The sequence below is a fragment of the Balaenoptera ricei genome, chromosome 11, assembly GCF_028023285.1.
Source record: "Balaenoptera ricei isolate mBalRic1 chromosome 11, mBalRic1.hap2, whole genome shotgun sequence".
NCBI lineage: Eukaryota > Metazoa > Chordata > Mammalia > Artiodactyla > Balaenopteridae > Balaenoptera > Balaenoptera ricei.
In genome coordinates, this window is record NC_082649.1 from 23293723 (window position 1) to 23308166 (window position 14444).

General features: G+C 42.6%; 1 protein-coding gene across 1 annotated transcript; it reads left to right on the forward strand.

Annotated features, from left to right (window-relative positions):
• The first annotated feature begins 858 nt into the window (after positions 1-858).
• On the forward strand, positions 859-13091 carry TRIM40 (tripartite motif containing 40). Its single transcript, XM_059940718.1, has 5 exons — positions 859-1203; positions 11370-11465; positions 12117-12341; positions 12640-12662; positions 12845-13091. The coding sequence occupies exons 1-5, from the start codon at positions 859-861 to the stop codon at positions 13089-13091; spliced, it is 936 nt and encodes a 311-aa protein (XP_059796701.1).
• Positions 13092-14444: the final 1353 nt, after the last annotated feature.

Here is a 14444-nt window from a genome sequence, read left to right on the forward strand (position 1 = left end):
GGAAGGAGAAATTGAGGTAGGATACCAGGGGAGCTTTTCTGGAGGAGGACTAGGCAAGAGGCTTAGGGATGAGGGAGTGAGTGTTGAATGCAATGTTTAAGTGAAGTGGGGACAGGGGAGTACTTTCTTCTTTGGGTCTTCTTTGGAGATGGCTTGAAAGGAAGGGAAAAGTTCTCCAAACTGCTCTATGTCCTGTTCTCCTTCTCTTTCCCTTTCATTGCAGAATCTGTATAACCCTGAGAGGGATGCTGGTTGGGAGAATGAACAGCTGACAGAGATGCTGATGCAAATAGTTGGGTAGTAATTGACAGCAGTAGCCACATTCTTACAATGTGACCACGAGCCTGCAAGTATCACAGTGTGGTACTTGATAAACTCCTGCCAGCTTCTCTCAACTGAGGGCAAATCAGAGAACACTTTCAACTTTTAAGTTTATGAGTCTCTGGCTTCTGACCAGGATACTCTGGCCTTTTAACTTTGAGCTGTAAAAATATGCACAGAAAGCTCTGAAGAGGAAAACTGGTCTTTGAATCACCTGCTTCCTCCAGATGTGTGAAGAGGAGTGATTTCAAGTTTAGTAAAGACAAGGAGACCAGAGGGTGTGTGTCAAAGTTGATGATTTATTTCTGAAACTTGTTGCAGAATTGTGGTTTCCGTTGTCCGTGCTACAACTCTGTTGATGGAGAGCAGGCGGCTGCCTGCAGTTGGAGGGCTGAATCAGGTCCTCTGAGCTGCTCCAGGGCCGCCTCCTTCCAGCTGGGCCATCTTACCTGGACTGTCTAGGGTGGCAGGCTGTCCAAAGCTCCAGTGGGGAAGGAGGCCCTATAGATGGGAGGCTGGCAGTGTGAGGTGGAGGCCATGCTCCCTCTGCAGGAGGACAGCCGGGAAGAGGGCATCTGCCCCATCTGCCAGGAGTGCCTGAAGGAGGCAGTGCGCACTGACTGCAGACACCTCTTCTGTCGAGCGTGCCTGGCCCAGCACCTGGAGAAGGCCTCAGCCTCCGGGGTCCTCAGCTGCCCCCTCTGCCGGAAGCCCTGTTCCGAGGGGGTCCTGGGGGCCGGCTATACCTGTGACAGCCACCAGAAGAAGGTGTGCTGGTTCTGTGAGGAGAGCAGACGTCTTCTGTGTGTGGAATGCCGGGTGTCCCCTGAACACAAGTGTCACTGTGAACTGGCCATTGAAAACGCCATCAGCCACTACAAGGTAAGGTGGGGTCATCATAGCCATCCCTCTGCCACCACCTCCCTGAGTTACTCCTTCCTACTCCCTGTCCTTTATGCCTGGCGTATCATAGAGGCTCGGTGACTGACACTTTTCTTTGTTTCTTCTGCTTTAACCTGTTTTGGACCCTTGTCTTCACTTTTCTGTGTTTATCTTGCTACTAATGTTAAAATTTCAATGCATTAATAGGAGTCTAAGAGGAGATACGGTCACATGATGTCAAATTCCCAGGAAGCATGAGCTCCTCGCAGTTTGCTCATCAGTAGCATGAAGGAGTTGGACTAAATAGTCCAAAACTCTTTTAGTACTAAGACTGTATGGTTCCCCTGTTTGATAGTACTAGAAAATTGGCTAGAAATGTAATCAGGTTTTACATATCCTAATGATTAACCTGGAAATACATTGAAACCTCGAAATTAGTACATGATTCTCTCTCTCTCTTCCTTCTTCATCTTTTCTTTCCTTCCTTTCTATAGTGATTATTTTTATCCTGTTTTTAAATTTTTTTTATCATAAAACTGGTACATTCAGACAACACTGTAAGGTCTAAAGTCAAAACTAAACATCTTTCTTCCTGCTTTCCCCCATTCTCAGTACCCAGAGGTAACCACTGTTAGATTTTTGTGTATCATTCTTCCAGAAAATTGTGTGTGTGTGTATGAATGCAGTCTCTAAAACACATACACACACACACACGGATTCTCTATATATTTTTCTGTAACTCGTTTTTATCATCTAAAAATACATCTTGGGCATTATCCCATTTTCCCATCAGTACATATAGATCTTATGAATTCTTTTCAACAACTGCATGGTATTCAATTCTATGAATGTACTATAAATTGGCAGATATTGAGCTATTTCCAGGTTATTATTTTGTTTTGAGGTCTCATGGGATGTTGTAATGAGTATCCTTCCACATATATTTTGGAGGACTTAGAATATCCAAGCTGTATTTTGGTGAAAGAATAACCTAACTTCCAAGTTTTGATAAGTTTTTCCTATCACTATTTTACTGAATAATCCATAGTTCCCCCACTGATTTGAATGCCGACTTCTTATTCTGCCATGGGTACGTATAGACTTGCACATTTTCTTGACTCTCCATTCCGTTCTATTCTTCTATCCATTCCTGCTTGTGTGTCAAACCATTTTAAGCACTGTACCTTTGCAATGTGTTTTAATGTCAGGTAGCTCTTAGAACCCTCACAATATTCTTATTTTTCAGAATTTTTGTGGATATTCAGATATATTTATTTTGCCAGTTAGCTTTAGCATTTATTTCCCAACTATCCTCTACCCCCATCCCCAGTTAAGTTAGTATTTGATTGGATTGACAATTGACATATTTTCACCATGGTGTCTTTCTATCCAATAATGAAGGATGAATTTCCAAGTCTTCTTTTAGATACTTGACTTTTTGAACATGTTATAATACAGGATGAGAAACTGGGGACTCCAGATTGAGGGTGACTATGGGAAGGTAGAGAAATAACTCAGAAAGCCAAAGAGGCAAAGTTCTCTGGTTCTAACATCATTCCCTCTAAGTGCAGGGTACCACAGGAGGGCAGGGAGAGCTCTCCCACCTGCTGATGGGCCAGTGAATAGATGGAAAAACCTATTCACTCACTCAATGATTTATTGAGGTCTGTGCTTTGTATAGGATGTCATGCTAGGCATTGTAAGAAGTATAAACATGATTCATAATCTTTGTCCTCAAGTTTACCTTTAAATTATGACAGGAAAACTAAAATAAATAAATAACAATATTTGTTCATTTAAGAAAGACTTAAGTTCCTGTAGTGTATTAGGAACTACTATACATGCTAGGAATACAATGATGAACAAGTCAGATGCCATCCCTCCTGCCAGGGACTTTGCAGTTTAATAAGAAAGACAGACAAGAAATCAAACAAACTACAAGTCTCATATGAGCTAAGAAGAAAACAAACAAGAGTCTGAGATGGAGAGTAATGGGTGACCCATGTGGTCGGTGAGGGCCTCACGGAGGAGGTGGCACCGGTGCTGAGATCAGGAAAAAGAGAAGGTGGCCAATGTAAAGTCTGGGCAGAAGGGAAGCACAGATTTGGGAGCCCCAGATCTGGAAAAGCCTTGTTATATTTGAAGAGTTTATAATTAGAGTGTGAATTGCCAGCATTTACTGACAGATTAAAGTGGGGTGAGGGAATGAAGGGAATCAAAGATGACTTCATGAGTTTCTGATTTGAGAAACTGGATGAATGACGGAACAATAAGGACTGGGGAGAACAGGTTTGAATGAAACATCAAGTTTCATTTAGGACAAGTCAAGTCCAAGTTGAGACACATCAAAGTAGGATCTTAGTTAAGTGGCTGACTTTGAAATCTGGATCTCCAAAGAGAGTCTGGGTTAGGATTCCCAGAACGTAGGACAGGGTTCCATCAGAATAAAGATAATATTTAAATCCAAGGGAATTGATGCAATATCCTCAGGAGAGAGTCTAGAGAGAAAAGCAGTTCCAGGGCAAGGTCCTTAGAAAGGCCATCATTTAGATGTAAGATGGAGGGGGACCCAGCAAAGGAGACTTAAAGCAAGCCACTAGCAAGGCAGGAGAAAAGCAAGGGGAGTGGTGTTCCAGATGCTAAGAGAGAAGAATCTGTTAAGAAGTGACAGTAGAGGGACTTCCCTGGTGGTGCAGTGGTTAAGAATCCGCCTTCCAATGCAAGGGACGAGGGTTCGATCCCTGGTCAGGGAACTAAGATCCCACATGCTGAGGGACAACTAAGCCCATGAGTTGCAATTACTGAGCCCACTGCGACGAAAGACACTACATGTCGCAAGGAAGATCCCGCGTGCCGCAACTAAGACCCAACGCAGCCAAATAAATAAATAGTAAAAAAAAAAAAGAAGAAGAAGAAGCAATAGTGGAGTGCATTGAATGATGCTGAGCCATCCAGTAAGATGGGCAGCAGAGAAGTGGATGCTGGGCTGGGAGGAAGCACACTTCTTCCATTGTAACAGTGGGGAACATAAGAAGGCCTCTGCAAGGGGAGGGAGTCTTGCAACTTGGGAGAGAACCCAAGTGTTCAGGTATATTTCCTCAATAATATGTGAGGGAAGAACATCAGCAGTGTGGGTAGAGGTGGAGGTGTGAAAGGTTTGAAAAGAGAGGAGAAGCCACGGTAGAGTTTGGAAAAGTGAACCTATGAGTGAAACTGAGTGGAATTGGCAGGCAGCATAGAGCACCAGTTTGAGTTTTGAAACTAGGGATTTAGTGAGTTTCATGAGGCTGCCTGAGGACAGCCAAAGTCTGGGGAGTTGAAGGTATTTTCAAAGGACTGATTACAATGGGAGACCCTGAGTGTGTTTGTAGATGTTGACAGCATAGTTCTGAAATAAAGATTTCTTATGATTTCTCACCATGTCTCTATTCCTTTGAATTAAATTTTGTAAATTAAATATTTTAAATTGTAAATATTGTAAATTGTGTCCTTTTTAAAGGAATTATGTATTGCCTGACTGCACTCCAGAAGACTGAAAAATTTGCAGTGTCTTTTTTGTACATCTGTTTCCTTACTGCCCAACTCATGCTGTTGTCAATCACTTTTGTCAATGTGCTTTGCTGGTTTTCTAAGTGCGTGACAATGATTGAAGTTGTTTTACTTTGTTTTGTTATGAATCCTGGTGGTGAGGTTTCTCTCCACATGGAGACTCACTGTCTACATTTCCCCTTAGAATCAGGGCATAAATTCTACATGAGTGCATCAGAGTAGTTTATCTTTTGGATAATAAGCTATACTAATTATGTTTAACCTTCATTTTTCCTATTCTCATATTTCTTTTCTTTTTATTTCATTTTTGGGGCAAAAATTTTAAGAATTTGTACTTGAATCAGTTCTATTCTATTTAAGAAATAAAATCTCCATGTCTTACTCAGAAATTTATCTAGTATGGTGATAGATAGATAGATATTAGGTCTGTGTCATTTTTAAAGATTAAGTAATTGCTGGCTTATTTGGAATTTAATATACTGTGCTGTGTGAAGGATGACTCCTTTATCAAACAATAAAGTTATTTTTTCTTTATTCTGGTTTACAGTTGTCCCTCAAACATTTCTGTGAGTCCTTTCGCATCTATATGTTCTTTCTGGTTTGACACAAATTAAATTCTTATAATAGTGGCATTTTTTTTTACTCTAGTCCATTGATTTTTTTTTTGTTCTAAAGTTATTATATAGTTTTGATACTTATTGCTTTATGGCTTATTTTTAAATTTAGTAGCATCTTTGTCAAATAATAATTTTTTGTAACCTGATGGTCTTGCTGACTGTCTTTTCAGAAGGATTTTCATTTTTCTAAATTTAATTTAATTTAATTTATTTATTTGGCTCTGCTGGGTATTACTTGTGGCACGTGGGATCTTTGTTGCTGCATGCGGGATCTTTGTTGTGGCATGCGGGATCTTTAGTTGCGGCATGTAGACTCTTAGTTGCGGCATGCAGGATCTAGTTCCCTGACCAGGGATCGAACCCAGGCCCCCTGCATTGGGGATGAGGAGTCTTAACCACCGGACCACCGGGGAAGTCTCCAGAAGGATTTTCTTATATAATGTTTCTAAGATTTATGGAGAATCCCTGGAATTTTAATTGGCATTGCATTAAATTTGTTGATTACATTAAGAATTATGACTTTTGTGAGCCTACTTGGTCTTCTTGACCAATAGCAGGATATATCACCAAGCGTTTTCCTTTATGTTTCTGAATTAGATGTTACATTTCTTTATTTAAATCTTATATTGAGAGTAGCTATATATTTTATAAGGGTTGCTTTTTTGACAATTGGTACTCGTAGATTCAAATGAGAGTCTTTGCTGAGTTCGTATACCTTTTAACTTAATTTCCTGACATTTTCTAGATGCACGATCATGTGGACATTGTCAGGTTTAGTCATCAACACCATTTTTCCTCATAAAATATAATGGGTGATATCATTCTTATCCATACTTTGGGGCACTTTTTGTTCTGTAAGGAGCATGTTTTTTGAAAGTTGGTCTTTTTTTGTGTGTGTGTGACTGTATCAGGGGAAAGGTACCTTTTTGCCTGTTAACCACTTTTTCTTTGATGCGTTTTGTAAGCCTTTTTTTTTTTAATTTTTATTTATTTACTTATTTATTGGCTGCGTTGGGTCTTCATTGTTGCGCGTGGGCTTTCTCTAGTTGCAGCGAGCGGGAGCTACTCTTCGTTGTGGTGCGCGGGTTTCTCATTGCGGTGGCTTCTCTTTGCTGCAGAGCACGGGCTCTAGGCGCAGGCTTCAGTAGTTGTGGCTCGCGGGCTCTAGAGTGCAGGCTCAGTAGTTGTGGTGCATGGGCCTAGTTGCTCCGTGGCATGTGGGATCTTCCCCCACCAGGGATCGTACCTGTGTCCCCTGCATTGGCAGGTGGATTCTTAATCACTGCACCACCAGGGAAGTCTTAGTAAGCCATTTGAGAAGGATTTTAAATGTTGCTATGTTCTCATGTTTCCTCACTATTTATAATGTCCTTTTTGGTCAATTTTTTTACTGTGAAATCACATTTTATCTGATATCTGATAGGATCACAGACTTTAAAAAATATTTATTAAGACAAAACAGGTCTTGCACTATTCCCTATATTTCAATTTGTCTTTTTTCCCCCCTGAGGAATATTTTGGGAAGATAAAAGTTTGTAGAATTTTGCTTTCTAATTCTAATGAGTATCTTATTTACATAAATATTACCTTAATGCAAAAATGGATGAATAAATATTTTTTGAAAAATGAGGGACTTTACCTTACTCATTTTGAATATTTTAAATGATAGATCTGAATTATCTTCATTTTTTCATGCATTATCTTTATTGCTGTTATCTTTGCTTCCTTTTTTCATTTACACAATCTTTGTAGTTGACTTTAAGCTCTTCATTAAATTTTAAACTACTCCAGAAGACAGGACTCTGACATTTTGAACAGGATCTTAAGAACAGGCCTGACTTTGACAGGCAGCAATAGATAGCATTCCTGGTAGAAGGAAGTAAAAGAAAAGCCATGAAGAGGCATGTCTGCATGGGGTGTGTCCAGGAAACCACAAGCAGCTCTGTTTGGCTAGTGTGGAGAATAGGGAGGGAGTAGAGAGAGGTAACACAGGAAATGTAAATTGGGTTACAGAGGGCCTTGGATATTGGGTTAAGGAGTTCGGGCTTATCTTTGATAATGAAAAACCCTTTTGAAGACAGTAGTAGCACAGGTAAAAAATAAAATATGACTGAGGTTTCAAGCTGGATGAGAGACAGAAGGGTGGGTCCAAGGACAGAAATATGGAGGTCAAGAGTAGTGAATTGTGGAAGAGGGTGGGGAAGAGGAAGATAAGTTTGATTACTCCAAACTGAGTTTGAGCTGTCAATAGGGCAGCAGGAGATACTTAAGTCTCAGCTGGAAACATGGAATTGACTGTTAGGACAAAGAGCTTTTGGGAATTATGATAAAATCTGAAGCCTGAAATTAAGGACATCATTTAGAGAAAGAAGAGGGTTAAAGAAACAACCTCAGGAAGGTCAAGGAAGGACGGGGGTGGGAGGTCGGGAGAGTGGGGTGGGTAGAATCACATCCAAGAAGAGGAGGCCTGAGAAGAAGGCACTTCTGGGTTTCTTTCCTGGAGATCACTGTGACCTTGGAGAGAGCAGTTCCAAAAGAATGATGAGAAGCAAAAGCAGATGCTGAGGAGCAAAGGGGCCACGAGGACGTGAAGACAACAAGAACCAACTGCTTCAAGAAATGTAGTTGTGAGAACAGAGTAGATGGAAGGGGTAGCAAGGTGAAGGTTGCTTGCTTGTTTGAGCTTTTTGAGACTTGAACTTCAGTGCTCACACAGACAATTCCCCACCGCACCCCAGCCTCCGCCTTCACCATTGAGGCCCTGAGTGAACTCCAAGACGCCCATTTACTTCCTCCCCCTCCTTCTATGACTGTTTTATTGCTTGTCTGCTGGGAAATGCCTGCAGGTAACACCAGTGACATGAAACATTTTTAAATAATTTCCTAGTGACATCATTGTCTCCTCTGTTTATTGTTTGTTTGCTTGAATGTCCTCGCTGAAGTCTCACCCACAGCCCCTTGACCTTGGTTTCACCCTCTGAATCTCAGGGCCAGAAAGAACTTTCACAGTCATCTCGTCCAACCCCAGCCTCTACCTGTACATCTCCAGTGATGTGGGACTCTTCTTTTCCAAAAGCAATACATTTTAAGAGTTTATAAGAGAAAATGAGGCAAAATGACAAAAAGAAGAAATATTCCCCATAAACAGCCAACAACAACAACAAAATCCACCCCCCCCCCAATTTTTTTTGACCTGAGGTGAGAAGGATTTACTTAATGATACACACACTCTTCAGTTAATAGCACACTCTTATCTTTAGTCCACAAATCCTGTTCATGTTTTGTTTGTTCCATTTAATCATCATTCCTCCCTCTTCCATGGACAACCACTTAAAGTGTTTGTTGTATTTTTATTTGTAGACAGTTTGGTAAAACACACATTGCTGCACTGTGTGCTTGTATATTGAATTAACAAAATTATATGATGGGCTTCGTTCTATTTCTTGCTTTTCACTCTACCATGTTTTTGAGATCAGTCCATGTTTTGTGGGTCACATAGTCCATTGTTTCTGACAGATGCACTGTGTTCCATAGCGGGCACCTGCCATATTTTACCCATCCATTTCCCAGGAGTGGACTTTATGTGATTCCAATTCTCTGTTACCACAACCAGTGCTGTAGTGTACATATTCTCTTAGAACCTAGGAATTCTCTGGGATTTTTACTCAGAAACAGGATGACTGGATCACAGAGGAAAGCACACCTAGGTGGCCAGAACCGTTGCCAGAATGGCTGTGCCAGTGCATATCTCACCAGCCCACAGTGTGGTCCTTATATCCACACACATCCCACCTCCCCCAGGTGTTATCCAGTTGTCTAATTTTTATTACTCTGATGGGGGTCAAATAATATTTCTTTGTATTAATTTCCCTTTCTCTAATCACAGGTGAGTTTGGGCATCCCCTCGTCTGTGAATTAATTGTCCATATTCTCTGCAAATTTTTCTCTTGGGTTCCTGTCTTCTTAATGATGTCTAGGCTTTCCTTTTCTTTCTTTCTTTCTTTCTTTCTTTCTTTAGGCTGTGCCTTGTGGCTTGAGAGATCTTAGTTCCCCGACCAGGGATTGAAACGGTCCATGGCAGTGAAAACGCTGAGTCCTAACCACTGGACCACTGGGGAATTCCCTAGGCTTTCCTTTTATATTCTATATATAAGTCTCTTGTTGGTTTTAGACATTGCAGATATTATCTCTTAGTCTGTCATTTCTCTGTTAGGTTTGTCCATAGAGTTGTCATTGAACAGAAATATTTAATTTTGAGATAATCAAATTAAATCATTCTCTCATGGTTTGTGCTTTTGGAGGTTTATTCTTTAACATTTTATTTATTCTTTAACATTATTTTCTATTAACTTCATAGTTTTCCTTTCACACTGTCTTTAATCCAGCTAGAGTCTGCCTTCACATATGGTTCTGGATAGGGATCTGGCTTTATTTTTCCCTGCTGTTGTAAGCCAGTTTTCTCAACACCATCTCCTACAGATTTTGTCCCTTCTCTTACTGATCTGTGTATTGCTTTTTATTTTTATTTTATCTTATTTCCTCCCAGTTTTATTGAGTTATAATTGACATACAGTAGTATGTAAGTTTAAGGTGTACAGCATAATGATTTGACTTACATACATAATGAAACAATTATTACAATAAGTTTAATGAACACCCATTATCTCATATAGATACGAAATTAAACAAATAGAAAAAAAACTCTTATTGTAATGAGAACTCAAGATTTACTCTCTTACCAACTTTCATATATAACATACAGCAGTGGGAATTATATTTATCATGTTGTACATTACATCCCTAGTACTTATTTATCTTATAACTGGAAGTTTGTATCTTGTGACTGCCTTTACCCAATTCCCCGTCCTCCCACTCCCTGCCTCTGGTAACCACAAATCTGATCTCTTTTTCTATGTTTGTTTGTTTGTTTGTTTTGGAAGCATGATTGACCTGCAATATTATGAGAGTTCCTCTTACACAACATAGTGATTCAATATTTCTACACCTTTCAAAATGATCACCATGATAAGTTTACTTACAATATGTCACTATACAAAGATATTACACAGTTTTTGACTATATTCTCCACATTGCACATTTCAGACCTGTGACTCGTTTCTTTTTACTTTTTTTTTCTTTTTAAATTCTTTTGTAAACATGGGTCTGTCCCTGAGCTCTCTCTTCTTCCATTTTCTATTTTTTCTTGTCCCAGTACCACACTGTTTTATTAGTATGGCTTTGTACACCCTTTTATCTGGTATGCAAATATATTTTGTAACTAAGGTAACAAGGGTTACAAGAAGAACATTTTCAGACTCTTTTGCTGACACCCCCCACCCTGCACCTTTCTTCCATTTTGATTCATTAAAGGCTTATGTTGATATCAGTATCAGCTTTGTTTATATTTGCTTCCTACATAGTTTACCCAAAATCTGAAAGTAAATGTTTTAGAAACTGAAATGATTCATTATATCCTTAGATTCCAGGACACCGTGACCCATCCAGACACTGATTTAAGATTTAGAGAGAGGTTCCATGCCTTCCTGGGCTGTGGGTTTGCTCTAATAGAGAGTTCTTGTCCATCCCAGCCAGGGTAGGGGAGTGGTACCAGAGGTTTTTCATCTCCTCTGTAAGTCAGTTCTCTCTAGACTGGCTTCACTTGTTGATGAGAAGTAGTGAGGGTTGCCAGAGATCAGCACATAACTTTTAGATGTCGGGAGAAAGACACCCTGAAGTCAAGTAGAAAAGGTTCTCTTACTATCTGTTATTTTTATGTAGTTAAGGCTTTTTTAAAAATTACCTATTGCTTTTTGCCATCATTATCCATTAAATAAACTCTTGTGTTCCTTACCCCAAGCATGATGCATAGAAGGCTGCCTCTTTTTAGGCGGAATTTTACTTTAGCCTCATCCTGGGATCAGGACACCCCCTCCCCGCCATGTGTTCCACGGGCACCACCCTCACCCCCAGTCTGACCAGCAGGGGTGTCTGTCTCTCTAGGAACGACTCAACCGCAGGATCAGGAAGCTCAGAAAGGACATCTGCGAACTCCAGCGGCTCAGGGCTCAGGAGGAGGAGAGACTGCAGGCTATGCAGGTGGGCTTTGCAGAGTCCCAGGAAGGACTCTGGTCTGATCATCTGTCTGTCTGGAGCAGCCTGCTGTGGGGGGAGGGCCTGGAGGCTGGAAACACAAGTGCTGGGCTCGGCCTAGGGGTCTGCTGGCTGAGTGACCTGGGGCAAGTCAAGCCCTCTGACCTTCATGTGGTTTATATGTTAAGTGAAAGCCAGTCCTGCTCCACCTGGTTCTAGGTGAAGATCAAAGGAGACAAGCAGCCCATCAACTGAAAACTACTCCACAAACCATACGTCTCTTTCTCTCTCTGACCATCTACCTTTCTGTTGCTTGCTCACTTCGATGTGGGGTCTCTCCTCACCCTATGATTTGAAGGGGGTTAAAAGTCAGTGGAAGGATATAGCCGAGTGGGGTGTGTGTGTGTGTGTGTGTGTGTGTGTGTGTGTGAGACATGGCATCTGTGGATGTTCACAAGGGTGTGAGGTGGGGGGGGAGGGGGAGGTGTCCCTTCATTTTTGAAGAACACGGCTACCCCGTAATACCCATGACATGCAGAGGCAACGCCATGAGGGGAGGAGGACCGAGAAATCAGCATTCTCGCTCAGAACATTCAGAGACTGAAGGTCCAGAGGGAGTCATCTGACACTGAACCTTAGGGAGCCCCTTTTCTGGAGTTTCAGGCAGACTGTAGGACCCACAGGCTGGAGGCTGAACTGGAACGTCAACACCAAGCCGGGAGACAGCTGGATGCCCTCCCTCAGCAGCGGCCAGGCCAGCTGGAGGACATGCCAGCAGAGGTGTCCAGAATCCCTGGCATCTCCAGGGCAATGATTCAACTCAGCAGCCTGGTCACTGAACTGGAGGGGATGGCTAAGAAACTGGATGCCAGCCTGCTGAAGGTGCATACCCTGAGGTGCCTCCCAAAGCCTGGGATTCTCCCCAAATAGTGGGCAGCCTACCTGTAGCATCCCTCTGGGAGGTGTAAGAAGGAGAGTCTTCTCTGTGACACGTGGTGGTGGCTTGTCCGAGGCTGCACAATACTGCTGCAGCGGAGGCGGGTACACAGAAGGGGTGCTACCCTCTCCAGTTCTCAAGGTGACAGCCCAGAGTGCCATCCACTAGTGGGTTGGGGAGGGAATTGGAGGGGACAGGAACCTGAGAACTGGTTGTGACTCTCACTCTCTTTCTCTCTCCTAGGATGCCAGTGACTTATTGAACAGGTATGAGCCATCCCATCTCCCTTCCCACATGTGCTTACACAGCACAAACCCACACAAACATAGACGTGTGTATGGGCTTTCTCACGGTCAAGGAGCTCCACTGCTCCATTAACTTGCATCTTCAGGCTACATGGAAAGTGGAAGATTGAACAGAATATACTGAAGGATTTCTTTGTTTCTAGGAGTGCTCCAGAGCAGTTAGAGGCTATTTATCCCAACTTAGAGAAAAGAATCAATGAATCACTTAACCAGCCATCCTCAGCAGTTCTGACCAGTTCATCCCTGGACCAGCTCATCTCAGACTCACCTCAGCCTCCTGGCTCTCCTTCCCCCAACCTGTCCAACCTCCCACTAGGTCTGCCCAGTACACCCTCAGGCCTGCCACCTCCTGAACATGCCACAGCTGTGATCAGATGCCTGACCCTCTGATACCTGGACAATAGTCACAGCCTCTTTCCTGAACCAGGCTCCCACTGCAGAAGTCAGCATCCAAGACCGCCGTTTTACCTGTGAACTGACAGTAGCACCCATCTCTCACAATCTCATATTAAAATGGGAGTACCCAGGTACCTGGATGGCATGAGTTCACAGTGGTGAGGCCACCTCTGCCTGTGGAGCTGGCGCGTCTGTTGGCAGAAATATTCCTTCTGAGCTCCTGTAACACCTGTTGTCTGTACAACGCACCTGGAGCTTACATTACTTTTGTGGTGGACAGACTCTACAGTGACCTCCCATGATCCTCCCCTCGTGCTGTTCATGCCTTTGTATGATCCCCTCTCTTTGAGTGTGAGCAGAACCTGTGACTTGCTTCTAATCAATGGAATATGACACAGGGGATGAGCTGTCCCTTCGCAGACTGTATTACATGGATGGGATGCCTCCTTGCTAACACGCTCACTCTTGAAACTCCCCTTGCTGGATTGATGACGTGGGTAGCCCTGAGGCCAGCAGGCAGCCTCTAGGAGCTGAGAGCAGCCTCCAGCCTTCAGCCAACAAGAAGCAGAGGCCCTCAGTCTTGCAGCTGCAAGCAAATTAATTCTGCCAACTGCCTAAGTGAACTTGGAAATGGATTTTTCCCCAGTCGAGCCTCAAGAGGAGAACCCAGTCCAACTGACATCTTGATTGCAGCCTTGTGAGACCCTAAGCAGAGAACCCAAATTTCTGACCCACAGAAACTGTGAGGCAATAGATGTCATAGAAACTATGATATAATAAATCTGTGTTGTTTTAAGACACTAAATTTGTGGTAATTTTTATGGAGCAATGAATAATACCTTTGGAAATTAACTATTTGTGCATCACTTCTTTGGGTGAGTAAAGAGAGTACTCTGTCTTTGTGTCCCCAGGGTTTAGGACAGTGCCGGGCTCATAGTTGGTGTCCAGTGCAATTTATTAAGTGGATGCGTGAATAAATTAATAGAACGTATAAGGGCCCTTCTTTTTTCTTTTTTTTATAAATTTATTTATTTATTTATTTACGGTTACATTGGGTCTTCGTTGTTGCACGCGGGCTTTCTCTAGCTGTGTCAAGTGGGGGCTACTTTTCGTTGTGGTGCACGGGCTTCTCATTGCGGTGGCTTCTCTTGTTGCGGAGCACAGGCTCTAGGCACGTGGGCTTCAGTAGTTGTGGTTCTCAGGCTCTAGAGCGCAGGCTCAGTAGTTGTGGCGCATGGGCTTAGCTGCTCTGCAGCATGTGGGATCTTCCCGGACCCGGGCTCGAACCCGTGTCCCCTGCATTGGCAGGCAGATTCTTAACCACTGCGCCACCAGGGAAGTCCTAAG